The 15,025-nt window shown below is 36.6% G+C and overlaps 1 protein-coding gene across 3 annotated transcripts in view; it reads left to right on the plus strand.

Annotated features, from left to right (window-relative positions):
• Window positions 1-10,836, plus strand: part of KIAA2026 (KIAA2026 ortholog) — an 86,583-nt gene extending 75,747 nt beyond the window's left edge. For all 3 annotated transcript variants that reach the window (XM_032477701.1, XM_006190324.3, XM_032477702.1), the window contains 3 exons: window positions 347-462; window positions 5,318-5,508; window positions 6,507-10,836. In XM_032477701.1, coding sequence (XP_032333592.1) covers window positions 347-462; window positions 5,318-5,508; window positions 6,507-10,144 — 3,945 coding nt within the window. In that variant the 3' untranslated portion in view covers window positions 10,145-10,836. The remainder of the gene's footprint in view (window positions 1-346; window positions 463-5,317; window positions 5,509-6,506) is intronic.
• The last annotated feature ends 4,189 nt before the right edge of the window (window positions 10,837-15,025 follow it).

Here is a 15,025-nt window from a genome sequence, read left to right on the forward strand (position 1 = left end):
GGGGGTAGGTTTGTTTATTTATTTTTAATGGAGGTGCTGGGGATTGAACTCAGAACCTCATGTGTGCTAAGCCAGCACTCTACCATTAAATCATACCCTCCCCCCCTAAAAATGTGTTTGTCTCCTGGTTTGATTAAATGGGTATATAATTAAGAATCTTTAAAATGTATCATGTAAGATTTATTACAGAATATTTTCCTCCTTTCTGCAATCTTCTGAAGAAGAGATAATGGACTTATTTGATGGCTATTGGCATTTTTGTTTTATTTTTTTACTCAGAGAATAAGACTTGGCATTCACTTTTAGGTTAAATCTAAGCAATTTACTTTTAAAATTTTGTTTTTAGGTCAAATGGTATCATCGGAAGCAAGCAGTAAAAGAATTGCATAGTACATTGATACGTCTTTTAAATGAATTGCTGCCGTGGGAACCAAAGCTAATGAAAGCTTTTCAAAGAAACAGGTAAATCAAGCTTTATTATCTGTTTGACTTATTTCAGGACTCTTCTGGAAGGTGTCCTGGAATCATTTAGTAGTTTTCTACTGATTTGTAATTCAGCAGATATTTTTGAGTGCCTATTTTGTGGAGGGAACTTCCTAAGCCCTGACAAAGTAGTGTTGATAAAATAAAATCCCTACTCTGTTTATATTCTTTGTCTATATTCTGATATTCTCTGTGATGTTTATTATTTTTGCCCATTTTTTCTTTCATTGTGGTAAAATGCACAAATAAAATTTACCATCTTAACTAGTTTTAAGTTTATAGTTCAGTCGTATTAAATACATTCATGACATTGTGTTACTATTACCCCATCCATCTTGTGAAACTGAAACTCTCTATGCCTATTGAACAGTAACTCCCCATTCCCCCAACCCCATCCCCTGCCAACCACCATCCTACTTTGTCTCTGTGATTTGACTACTCTAAATACCTCATGTAGTACAAAATATTTGTCTGTCACTGGCTTATTTCACTTAGCGTAATGTTCTCAAGGTTCATCCATGCTGTAGCATATGTCAGAATTCACCTACTTTTAAAGGCTGAATAATGCATTGTGTGCATATACCACATTGTGCTTATCCATGCATCTGTAATGAGCATTTGGGTGGCTTTCATGTTTTAGCTATTATGAATAATGCTGCTATGAACACGGGTGTACAAATATCTCTTTAAGACCTTACTTTCAAATTTTAGGGGGTATATACCTAGAAGTGGAATATGGTAATTTTATTTTTAACTTTTTGAGAAACTACCATACTGTTTTCTACAGTTTTACGTTCCCACCAACAGTGCACAAGGGTTCCAGTTACTTCACATCCTCACCAACATTTGTTGCTCTCTTTTTTAATAGCTGCCCTAGTGAATAATGAGGTGGTATATCACTGTAGTTTGGATTTGCATTTCCCTGATAATTAGTGAAATTGAGTATCTTTTCCTGTGCTAATTGGCCATTTGTATATCTTTGGAGAAATATCTAGAGATTTTTTGATTGTTGATTCAGTCTAGTTACTAGTTATAGGTCTTTTCAGATTTCCTGTCTCTTTTTGGTTTTTTTTTTCAATATATTTTTATTGAAGTACAGTCTGTTTACAATGTTGTGTCAGTTTTGTGGTGTACAGCACAATACTTCAGTCACATAGACGCATACATACATGTTCTCATATTCTTCTTCACCATAGGTTACTACAAGATATTGAATATGGTTCCCTGTGCTATACAGTATAACTTGTTGTTTATCTATTTTGTATGTGTTAGTTAGTATCTGCAAATCTCAAACTCCCAATTTATCCCTTCCCATCCCCTTTCCCCCCTGGTAACCATAAGTTTGTTTTCTTTGTTCTTCGTGGTTTAGTGTTTGTAGGTTTTGTTTCTAGGAATTTGCCCATTTCATCTAAGTTACCCAGTTTTTTGTCATACAGCTCTTCATAGTGCTCTTACAATCCTTTTTATTTCTATAGACTCAGTATTAATGGCCCCACGTTCATTTCTGATTATAGTAATTTGAGTCTTTTTTTCTTAGCCCATCTAGCTAAAATAAAGGTTTGTCGATTTTGTTGATGCTTTAATAGAACGGACTTTTGGTTTCATTGATTTTCTCTGTTTCCCTATTCTCTATTTCATTTATCTCTGATCTAATCTTATTTCCTTTCTTCTGCTAGCTTTGACTTTTTTTCTTCTTTTTCTAGTTCCTTAAGGTTCAAAGTTAGTTGATTTGAGATTCCTTTGTTTTTAATTGTTTAATGTAAGCATCTACAGCTATAATTTTCCCCCTTAGCACTGCTTTTTCACTGTGTCCCATAAGTTTTGATATGTTGTGTTTCCAGTTCCATTTATCTATAACTATTTTCCAGTTTCCCTTATGATTTTTTTTAATCCATTGGTTAAGAATGTGTTGTTTAATTTCCACAAAGTTGTGAATTTTCCAGTTTTCCTTCTGTTATTGATTTCTGACTTCCCTGTAGCTTACATTCTAATGGAAGAAACAAACAAACTCAAATGTCTAATGGTGATAAGTGCTGTGAGGAAAAATAAAGCAAGGTAAAGGGAATAAGAAGTGCCTGGTTTGGATGGGATGATGATTGCTCTTTTACCAGCTGGCGGGGAAAGCCTCCCCGATGAGTTGGTGTTTGAGTAAAGTCCTGAAGGAAATGAAAGAGCCATGTGGATTTCTGAGGGAGAAGAAGATGCAGAAGTCCTAAGGCTGAAAAGCATGTTTGACATATAGTGGGAATACAAAGGGCAAGCATAACCAGAGCTGAGAGAGGAGGATGGTGGTAAGAGTTAAGAGTCAGAGAAGTATACGGAAAGATAGCCAGATCATGTAGGTCTTTAAGAACTTTGGTTTTTAATGAGATGAGAAGCCATTGAAGGGTTTTAAACAGAGGAAGGACATGATCTAACTTACATTTTAAAGCACTCACTCTGCCTGCTGTGTTGAGATTAGTGTAGTGTGGGACAAAGATGAAAGCTGGGAAGTCAATTACAATGTAGGGGTAGTCCAGGCAAAAATGATAGTGACTTGGGCCAGGATAGTAGCAATGCATATGGCAGGGAATGGTTAGATTTTTGGATATATCTTGAAGTAGGATTTCCTTAAGGATTGGATATGGAGTGTCAAAAAATGAGGAGTAAAAAGATGATGCTCAATATTTTTTATCTAAACAACTAGAATAATGGAATTGCCATTCGCTGAGATAGGGGAAACTAAAGGAGTAGCACATTTTGGGACAGGGTTGGATTCAAGAGTTTGAATTTCAACGTGTTAAGTTTGGTATGCCTTTTAGACATCTAATTGGAGTTATTGAGTAGGTAGTTAAGTATATGAGTCCCAGTTCAAGGGATTAAGCCAGGCTGGAGGTATAAATTTGGGAGTTGTCAGCATATAGATAATATTTAGGATATGAGACTGGTAGAAATCACTTAGTATATGAGCATAGATGAGAGAAGAGAGACTGAACCCTGGGACATTCCAGCATTTAGAGGTGGTAGAGATGAGTAGGACTCAGCAGAAGAGACAGAGAAGGAGGGAAGGTGGTGGGTATTGCTCAGTGGTGGAGTGCATGCCTAGCAGACACAAGGTCCTGAGTTCAGTTCCCAGTACCCCCATTAAAAAATAAATACATAAATTAACATTTAAAAAAATAAAAGGATAGACAGAAAAGGAGTATTCGGCAAGATAGAAGCATAACCAAGAGAAAGAGTGGTATCTTGGAAACCACTTACAGAAAATGTTTCAAAAAGGAGGGCTGCTCATGATGGAATGAGAAAGATGAGGACTGAGAATTTGTTATTAAATTTGGCAACATTGTTGACAACCTTGATAAGCTGTGTTGATAGAGATATGGGTAAAAGTCTTGGGATTCTGTTCAAGAGAATTTAGGGGAGAGGAATTGGAGTGTTGCTATAAAGTAGAGCAGAGAAATAGGGCAGTACCTGGAAGGACAAGTTGGGGTCAAGATAGGGTGCTTTGGTTTTTGTTGTTGTTTGTTTTTATTAATTGGAGAAATAACATGTTTGTATACTGGTGGAAATGATTGAGTGGAGAGACAAAAATGGACTCAGACAAAGAAGAGACATTTGGCTGACTGAGATTCTTGAATAGGTGAAAGAGGATGCATAAGCTTGTATAGGAAGACAGAATATGAGAACTGATGAACGTCTTAAGTTGCAGATGAGGTGTAAGCATGTGAAAGTTCCTGTCTGATTGCTTCTGTTTCTCTGAAATAAGGAGCACAGTCATTAGCTGAGGCTGAGAAGGGAGAAACTTTATCCTACCCCCATACAGGTATTTCTACAAAGAAATTAACTTTACAATTATAATTATCCTTTGTTAACCCATTCTAGTATTTTACAGCCATCATCTGCTCTATAAAAACCTTAAGCAATAATTAAAACATAAATACTATTAACGAACATTTGTCGAATATTTATGTGCCACACATACTGTGAGGTAAGTACTATTTTTATCCCTATTGTACAAATAAGTAAACCGACCCTTAGAAATTTTAAGGAACTTGCCCAGTGTCTTACAACTGTTAAGTGACAGAGGTAAAATTTAAATTCCAATATGCGCAGATAAGAATTTATAGCAAAGTAAATTGGAGAGTGTATGTTCAGAATTGTTTTAAAACAAAGAAAAAATAGAGTAAAAGTAGAATAGAGAAATTCACTTGAAAGCAAGAATAACAGAGGATCTCTAAAATATCATGTAATCATTTGGAAATGTTTCTTTCTCTTCATAGTTTCATAGAAACATAGGTATTAAGTTTTTATGTGAAAAGGATTTCTGAGAGGTCACGTTTCAGTTTTGTTTCCCTATGCTTAATTTTAAACAAATTTAGTGAAACCCAGAGGTTTAGCTATCATTGCTCTCGGGATTAAATGATGGATTTGTTTGTTACTCTTTGTATAATAGTCAAAAGTAATAGATACTGTTTCTTAGAATTTTTAATTTTCTTTAAGTAATCTTTTAAACTGTATTATAATCAGTAATTTTAAGGCTATCTCAAATCTACTTCTGTCAGGGCAGCTAGCAAAAAAATTCTACCTTTCTTTCATTTAATAGGCCTAATTGCTGCCTTCAGAAAGATAAATAGGTGATATGTTCAAACACTTCGTTCTGAAATTGCAGATAAAATCTTTTCTTATGCCTACATCCTGGGTTTTGACTTCTTGAACAAAAATCATTGGCATCTTAGGCACACAGCTTTAATGACTTAATTGAAAATGCTAAAATGTTTAAAACATTGAAAGTTAGTTTAGCTTCCAAGAGTTTAATACATATATATTTTTCATTATGTTGGGCATTTTATTTCAGGAGTCGCCTAAAGAAAGACTATGATGACTTCAGAAGACAGCCTGATCATGATAAATTTACTAGAGAACTATGGACTACTGAAGAAGGTGAAGGAGATCCTGGAAAAGAATCTCCTAAGGTAGAAATCAGTATTAAGTCTATAGACTTGACAGAACCTCCGGATATCCTGGAGAAAGATCACTTTGATTCAGGTGGGCATTCAAACTTTCTTTAAATCAACACTAAAAGCACAGAGAGAGGTTTTAGTATCTTTTGTGGTGATAAAGGATAATTTAATCTGGTTAATTACATTTAATCTGGTTAATGAAGTTTATTGACTGGGGACTGTTTTATGTTTGAGGGTATACTAATGTCTTGTAAAAGGTTCTTTGGAATCATTATTACATAGTAGTTTCTGGAGCTAGTGCCTGCTTCCAAACTTAGGCATGTTCCTCATTACAGACCACACGTCCTTGATATGCAGTCAATCCTTTTGAAATAGGTTTATCCTCTTTTATTATTACTGTTTTTGAAGCACTGTTTCTGCTGTTTGCTTTAAAATGGAACTTGGCAAGTCTCTAATAATTGTGAAGTTTTTTTTCATGAGGAATGACCAAGGTTGATGGCCTGATGAGACCAGAGTAGGCACCTCATTTTAATAAGGAGACTGGATTAGATTATCTATAATGAATTTTGTAATTCATTTCAACTCATCAAATTCTGTAAATCTGGTCAAATAAATTTCTTTAGTTATATAAGAAGTTAATGTGAAATTTTATGGAGAAATGCATTAAACTGTTGTTTTCCATGTCTTCAGTGAATTGAAAAAGAGTAACTTCTTGTCAATCCACTTTGACCAAATACAAACATAAATCTAAATTCTCAACCCTAATTGCTGGCTTGAGTATCTCTTTAAAAGATGTAGTTTCCTTTTACACTTGTATTCCCAGCAGAATTAGCAGAATTTGACCAAAAATAATTTTCTAATTAATAGTAGGTTTTTCTTGAGAGTGGTTACAATATCCAGATTACCATGTCAAGGGTCAACTTAGGTTAATTTCTGTCAGTGGTAGTGATGCTTTTGAATCACACTACAGGTTTCTTAACAAATTTCTGGTTCAAAGATTGACTTCTTTTTTATAATTGGTCTTATCGTTGCTATTCAGTTGCTGTTTTATGTAAACAAAATGTTTGTTTTTATAATTTTCAGATGATATGAAATTATCAGAAATAGATTTTCCTATGGCCAGAAGCAAATTGTTGAAAAAGGAATTGCCTTCTAAAGATGTATCGAAGACACTGCCTAAAACACTTAAACGACAGTCAAGACAAACTAGTTATCTGGATGATAGCACAAAACAGCTTTCCCCAAGAAAGAAAGCAAGGTTAAGCACAAATGAGACAATAGTTGAGAATGTAGAAGGTGATATGCAGGTTGACTGTTTGAATGAATCAAAACATACAGAGCCACTGTTTCCAGAGCCATTTGCCTCATTGGATTCAACACCAGTGTCTACTCTCCAGAAGGGGACCAAACCTATTCAGGCCTTGCTTGCAAAGAATATTGGGAACAAAGTGACCTTAACAAATCAACTACCCCCTTTCACAGGTAGAAGTGCCTCCGCTGTGGAAAAGCCAGTTCTATCTCCTCCAGAAGCAAGCCCCATAAAGCCAGCGTTGACCTGCCACACCAATACAAAAGGTCCTTTACAGATGGTCTACAAAATGCCCTGTGGCCAGTGGTTGCCCATAGATCTTCATAACAGCTCTGTAAAGATTCAAATGCAGCCTGTGCTGGATCCTAAAAGAGGAGAAAAAATCATGCAGCAGGTTCTGATTCTACCTAAGAATTTTGTAATTCAGCACAAGGAAGGGAAAGCAATTGCAAAAGAAATCCCACCACTTCAACAAAAAGGTACTGAACAACATGGTTCATCTTTCCCAGAGGCAGCAAATGCAAACCCTTCTTTACCATCAGGTCTTGTCAGCTCAACAGGAACTGTTTGTACCCAACTACCTAATCCAATTTGCAGCAAGACAGTTATACCTTTGTCGAGTGTGAGTAGTGCTAGACCACAGCCTTTGCCACCAGTAACCTCCGTAAGTAATTTATTAGCACCACCAGTTAAGACTAGCCAGAATGAGGTAGGAAGAGTCAAGAATGCAGTTTCAGCAGCCACATTCCCCCAGCCCATTGTTTCACCTACCATTTCCTCAACAGTGCAGCCTCAGTTATCATCTGCAAAGCTAAGTGGATCTACAAATCCTGGTAGTTCCCTCAACTGTTTTGCACAACAGACTGCTGATTCTTCTGAAGCAAAGCAAGAACTACAAACTGTGTGTATAAGAGATTCACAGTCAATTCTTGTTAGGACACGAGGTGGGAACACTGGAGTTGTAAAAGTACAGACCAATCCGGATCAAAATTCACCCAAAAGTTTATCTTCAAGTTCAGTTTTTACTTTTGCTCCTCAACTTCAGGCATTTCTGGTGCCAAAATCAACAGCTTCATCATCCTCTGCTTTTTCACCAGTAGCTGGAACAACTGCTACATCTAGTCTCCCACCTTTTGGCCAAACACCTACTTCTGTTTCCATTCCAGCTGGTTTTAATCCATCCGCGGGGAGAAATCTTAAATTTACATTAGGCCAACCTTCCTGCAGTGATAATTTGGGCCACATGATAGATAAAACTTCACATATGCCCTCCTCTCCCTTAAAGTCTTCTGTTTCTTCTAGCACTCTACTACCATCAACAGCAAATAGTTCAGTAAGCGTAATTAGCATATCAACAGGAAACTTTGGACAAACCAATGCAAATGTTATTCATAATCCAGCTAAACAACAACAACTAGATTATGTCACAAAAAGTTACCCTGTTACAAGATCAGAAGCAACAGCATCAACAAATGGAGAAATGATCTGTGGGACTCCAGTTCAGAAACTTATGCTGGTGTCAGCTCCATCTGTTCTTTCTTCTGGCAGTGGAACTGCAATTAATGTAACACCTGCCCCAACACCTACAGGTGTTTCTGCCCAGAAATTAGTTTTTATTAATACTGCAATTCCCAGTGGCACTTCAACCCCAACTATTGTGGCAGAACCATTGAAACAAACTCTTCCTTCTACCTTGAATAAAACATATGTTAAGACCCCAGAGCAGCCCCAGATAGTACTAATTCCATCTACAGTGGGAACACCAATAAAAATAAATTCATCACCAACTGTGTCTCAGATAAAAGATGTGAAAATTGGGCTAAACATAGGTCAAGCAATTGTGAATACTTCAGGCAGTGTGCCAGCTATACCATCAATTAACATATTGCAAAATGTAGCCCCAAAAGGAGAAGAAAAAAGTACCAAGGGCTATGTTTTGCCATTGTCAACAAGTGGTAATTCAATTCCAGTAAGCTCAAATTTTGTGAGTCAAAATATCACCCCTGTTAATGAATCAGTGGTTTCTGCAGCAAGAGCAGTAAACATGTTTTCAGTAACAGGAGCAAATGTATCTTTGGGTTCTCTTTCAGTGACCTCAACCTCTGCCTCAGTTGGGACACAACCTCCTGTTTTAGTCAGTGGAAATGATACCTCTTCAAGAATTATGCCTGTTTTGTCAAATAGACTTTGCACGTCAAATCTCGGAAACACTGTGGCTATATCAACTGTGAAAACAGGACATCTTGCATCATCTGTTCTGATTTCAACTACACAACCAACAGTGTCCCCTAAATGTTTAACATCAGCTTTGCAAATCCCTGTTACTGTTGCCTTGCCTACACCTGTGACTGTATCCCCTAAAATAATCAACACAGTTCCACAAGCCTCAACAGTACCAGGAGCCACACGTTCTATATCTCTTTCTAAAAAACAGTCTCGGACTTCCATTCAGTTTCAGTCACCAGAGGTTTCAACTACAGTGCCAACAAATATAAATACAAATAAACCTCATACTGAATTGCCATCCCTTTCACCAAATTCAGGTAAAATAATTAACATTTCCAATTTTGCTTCTCCACCAAGCCAGCAAATGTCCCCAGCTTTTGTAAAATCCAGCACCAGTTACAATTCTGCTCCAAGTGGCTCTGCCATTCACACTGCTACAGCACCGTCAAATGTAAATTGTGTAGTAGGGGGTCATTTCAGTGAGCCTTGTATTCAGCAAAAAATAGTCATCAATACCAGTACACCTTTGGCACCTGGTACTCAGATCATGATTAATGGAACCCGGTTTATTGTTCCACCGCAGGGTCTTGGAGCTGGCAGCCATGTTCTCCTTATATCTACTAATCCAAAATATGGACCTCCCTTAGTTCTTAACAGTGGCATTCAGCCTACACCAGTAGATAACCCTGCCCAGAAGATCACACTAGCATCAAATAATTCTTTAAGTGGGCAACCTGTAAAACATTCTCTAAGAAGCTCTACAAAAATTGTAAACTCTCTTGGGAATGCAAGTTCTCTGCCCACAGTACACGCAGCACCACAAATCATACACCCAACTGCTAAAGGTCCTTTTCCACCTCCTGCACCAACAGTGTCATTGACTTCAGTAATTAAGTCTTCTCCAGCTACTCTTTTGGCTAAGACATCTTTGGTTTCTACCATTTGCTCTAGTAATCCTCCACTGCCAAGTAGCACTTCAGTATTTCATTTGGACACATCAGTCAAAAAATTGTTGGTCAGCCCAGAAGGAGCCATTTTGAATACCATAAATACTCCAGCATCTAAGGTTTCTTCACTGTCTCCATCACTCTCTCAGATTGTCGTATCTGCCAGTCGAAATCCTGCCTCTGTCTTCCCTGCTTTTCAGTCATCCGGCTTAGAGAAGCCTGACACAGCTGCATCTTGAATTTAGACTAAAGGAGCCAGTTTTTTAATAATGGGGCATTGTTATGACTCCCATAAAAATTTTAACTGTTTTATTATACTGTTGAAACATACTATACATAGTTTGTGTGTGTGTGTGTGTGTGTGTGTGTGTGCGCGCGCGCGCGCGTACGCGCTGTAATGTATCTTTTCATTAGCTTGCAACAAGGCTTTGTTTTTCTTGGGGGGGGGCGAATCTGTTCCATTTCACTCATTGGTATGAGTAAGTTTTCAAAAGTTATTTGTTTAAAATGGACAGGACTTACCTGTCTGTATAACATAAATTGAATAAAGTCAAGTTTGACTAGTTCGGAGTAAGCTAGGCTTTTGCACACTTGCATTGACATGTTTTTTTCTTGAATTTGGACTGTTGCAGCACGTATCTATGATATGGTATTTTGTGTCATTAGTGAAATCTTATTTTTGTTTCTGTAAAAATATATATATATATTTATGCATTGTGAAAATGCTTCCATGGTGTAAAATTGTACATATTCCTAAATCCCTAACAACCTGTACTAAACTATATGTACAAAGAACTATGCTGTCTTATTTATGTTTTGTTTACATAATGTATAGTTTTTTAAGTATTTTAGTAATTTTGGACCAGTGAACTGTTAGCAACAATGCAGAAGAATCTGCATGTAATAAACTGAGTTGCTGTATTTCTTTGAATACCATTTTTAAAGTTCATTCTTGTTCCATTGAAAGATTACATGGTATAAAATGAAGACAATATTTACAAAAAGGAATTTAGGCTAGGAAATTCAAATTAACTTGTACAAGTCTTTTCAGTTTACAGACTTGACTTCCACATATCTCATTTGATTTTCTTAGTGCTCTTGAGAAGTTAAATGATGTACCCAAAGTCACTCAACTAGTGGGTAGTATAGCCAGTATTTGAACCCAGTATGTTAAATCCTTTTTCCATAATTTTATATTACTTCTGTTACAAAATTTTACTTTAGATTTTATTTTTTAAACTTTTTTCTCTTAATCCACCACCAAATTCTACATTGATCAGAATAAGTAATCTTCTTAAAGGCCAGTGTGTTTGGTCTGTATTTTATATACCCCAATTTTTATTATTATTTTTTTTTTAGTTTTAAAGTAATTTTAGATTCATAGGAAGTTGCAGTGATAGTACAGAGAGGTTCCAGGTACTCATTACCTAGTTTCCCCCAATTTATTTTTATATTGAGGTATTGGTTCATAGTGACTGATTTTCCAAAATGATATTTAAAAACATGAATTTTTTTTGTTGTTTAGAGTAACGAATGTGGACACCTTTTATTATAAGTACTCTCTGCTTTTTTTATATTTTTTTTCAATTACAGAGCAGTTAATTAAATTCCATTGTCAAGCAGTGTTTATAGGTCAGTTTATTCTTGGGGTTTAATTTTATATTTCAGAATATGCCTCATTTTAAATACAAGGTAGATTTTGAACTTACTAGATGTTTATATCCATTATCTTATTTGGGATACTGATTGTATATTCATCCACATCTCATTTATAATGATACTGTTAAACTTCATCACATGGAGTTATGGAGTTGAAGATGGTAGGGAAGATTAGGCTTAAAGACATCTTTTGAAACTACATTGAAAACTATTAGTTACCAAACTGAAGAGGGCGGTCAGGGTATTCCTGCAAAGTTGCTAAAGACTCTCAAAAGCCTGTATTTATGCTCTAAGCCAGTACCGTTGCCAGTCATGTCTATGCTGTACTCTGTGGTCACCCTCCCCCTTTTCCTGTCAGTTTAGAAACATCTTGGGTTTCAGGGGGAAGTGGGTAATGTTTGAAGTACATTGCATTGTACATATATGGTACTCAATAAATGAATGTATTTATGTACTCAACTTTTAGAACAACAACCTAAAACTGTTCATCTTTTGTCTGGAAGTAATTCTCTAAACCACTCCCAGAAACTAATTTACTGAGTTACCTATCACCCACTTTTTTAATCCCAGTGAAAGCTCTTACTTATTATTAACCACTAATTCTTTTCTAACTCCTAAATCAAAATCCTAATATGACTTTCAAAGCTCTGTGTGATCTGGTGAACCTTTAGAGTAAAGTTCCTCTTCCCTGCTTAGGGTGTAAAATGTTCTTCAGTCTGTTCCTGCTTACCTCTCCAAGTGACTCTCCCGTTGCTGACTGTACTCTAGTTTTCTTTTAGTTCCTGGAAAGTTTGAGACCTGAGGTTCTTCCCAGATGTTCTCTTTGGCTTCATGTTTCATTACAGGTTCTTAACTACATATTACAGAACCCATTCTCCTTACTGTACCCCAGGTAGGATCATGATATTGCAGTCCTTCAGAGGTTGAGGACGCAGAGTGAGAAGTGCATAACACTCCTTCACAGCTGTGATAAAATGATCTGTATGCAATGCCTGTCCTCCTTAAAAAGAGACCTTGTCAGTCATCATTGTCACCCAGCAACTGGCACACAGTAGATACTCAATATTTGTTGAATGAGGGAAAAATCTAGTTAGCTTCTTATATTATTTAAGGTCTGATTTGCTTTTTAAAACTAGTACCCTGTTTTTACTAGAAACTTGACTAAAGTGATGGATTTATATAATCAAAAAGACAAATTCTTTTTCCTTTGCTTCCAGTTTGGTAGGTCATGTGGATTTCTGGGATCCTGGCCAAAGAGTTCAAAGTCAAATACCTCAGTTCTTTGTGTTCAGTGTTATCATTAAGTATTCATTAAAGGTCGTCCAGAAAGAAAAAAAAAGAAGAAGAAAAAGAAAAGGAAAAAAAAAAGAAAGGAGGTCATCCATAAAAGCATTCACATAAAGGAAGAAAAGTCACCACAGTGCAACCTGAAAGGCATCATGATATTAGAAGGGTATGTTTACACACTTAGTATAGAATTAGGCCATTTGGATATCAGTATTCAGTATCATTTTAAATGCTAAGTTAAAACATGCTGAAATAACATACCTCCTTCTGATACGTTAGCTCTTTTCTCTCATTCCCTATGATTTTTTCCTACAAAAAAATTAATTTCCCTTTGTAATTAGTAATACATGTGTATATTATATATATATATAATGTATTATATATATATTATGTATATATCCATATATATATAGTATGGATATATACAAAATACTAATTGTGTATATATATATGTATAAAATACTAAGTGGCTGTTTAGATCCTTACTTCCATTCCAAGCCTCCAATTTTATTGGTGACTTTATTTAATAATTTTAATTGACATCAATAGTTCAGCAGTTTTATGATCAAAGCAGTGATGTCTATAATATGTACACTAAGGTAAATGAAAATGTTTACTTGATCCAGTATATCATTGACCTAAAGAATGAATTAGAAATATTCAATATTAAAAGTTAGAGAAGGTGGCGAGTTCTGAAAGTGATATGACATTTGATGGGAAGTTTACTTGTCCACAATTATGCTGTACTGTAACACAGAGATGATGTGTAATTTACCTTAAGTCATTCCAGAAGTTGTTTTGCCATCACCTGAACCTGAAGCCTCATTGTTGCTATAATGCTGTCATCTGCTCCAGGTACTTTTACTCATTTGTTGAAAAAGTGTTCACTGTGCACACCATGGTGATTGATGCTTACTTGTTTATAAAGAAGAAAACTGGGTGGGCAGGGGAAGGGGAGGCAGTGCCGATAACTCACTGATAGAGCAATTGCTTAGCATGTATGAGGTCCTGGGTTCAATCCACAGTACCTCTATTTAGAAAAAGAAAGAAAGAAAACTGAAGGGGGTGACATAGTTCAGGTTCTTTTTTTTTTTTTTTTTTTTTTTTTTTGAGAATAGAAAAGGAGTTCATTAGGTTACACTGCCATAGACAACAGTGGGCCACACAGATGAGAGGTGCCTGTGTGAGCACTGAGGGTTGTTGGGGGTCTTTTATAAGGTAGGGTCACAAGGTGCCTGATCAATTTGTGAACAAGTCTCTGATTAGCTGTAGGTGAGGTAAGAAGTTTAGGGTCCATGAAGAGTGGTGGGTTTTATAAATGATAAGTTGGGCTGAAACAAGCCATCCTGAGCTATTGTGAGATTAGGCATTATGCAGGACTATTAGTTTGTTAAGGCAAATGTGCCCAGTAAAGAGTGTAATTTATCTGTTGAGGGATCACAGGCAGACATCTGGAAGAGGGATCATTGGACTTTGAAGGACATTACTTGGCCCCTCATTCCCCCATGACAGATTGGCAATGACAAATCTTTGGACAGGGTTGAAGGTCTCATATTCCATATTTACTTATGCTGTATGGAGGGGGCGGCAATCATGCTGTCCCTGTCATGCCAATCTGCCTGGGGTTATGGGGCCCTGACATCCTGGCAGCCCTAAAGGTGGGAGTGGAAGGAGACCCCAGTGGCGTCCAAGGGCTGCACCACTAGGCTGTTGGCTTGGTTCGTGGCCGCAACTTTGATAGGAGGGATGTATTTTGTTCCTAAGTTCTTGGACCTCAAAGAGAGACAATCGTTTTTGTCAGAGAGGAATACAATGCAAAAGTAAGCATATACCAAGATGAACAGCTAAACCCAGTAAAAACAGAAGAAATTTGAGAATGTCTGAAAAGAAGGACCTTATCCCTTCAAGGATCTAGGTAAAGGCTTTGAAAAACCAGTCAGAGACCTGTTTAGTGACTATGACAAAGTAGTAAACATCGGCATAAGGATGTCAAGAGCCATGTGGTTTTGTAAGACAGCTCTCTTTAATGGCCAAAGCAAATGTCACCATTAATGATCTTAGTGTTTTTCTAGATATGAGGAGGTGCAAGAATTTGGGCTTATAAAATCTTCTCCATATAACTATTTGAAGGCCTGTTTCTCCAGTTTTCCCAGACAGCACAGAGTGCCTCATTC

This window comes from Camelus ferus, chromosome 4 (genome assembly GCF_009834535.1).
Source record: "Camelus ferus isolate YT-003-E chromosome 4, BCGSAC_Cfer_1.0, whole genome shotgun sequence".
Lineage (NCBI taxonomy): Eukaryota > Metazoa > Chordata > Mammalia > Artiodactyla > Camelidae > Camelus > Camelus ferus.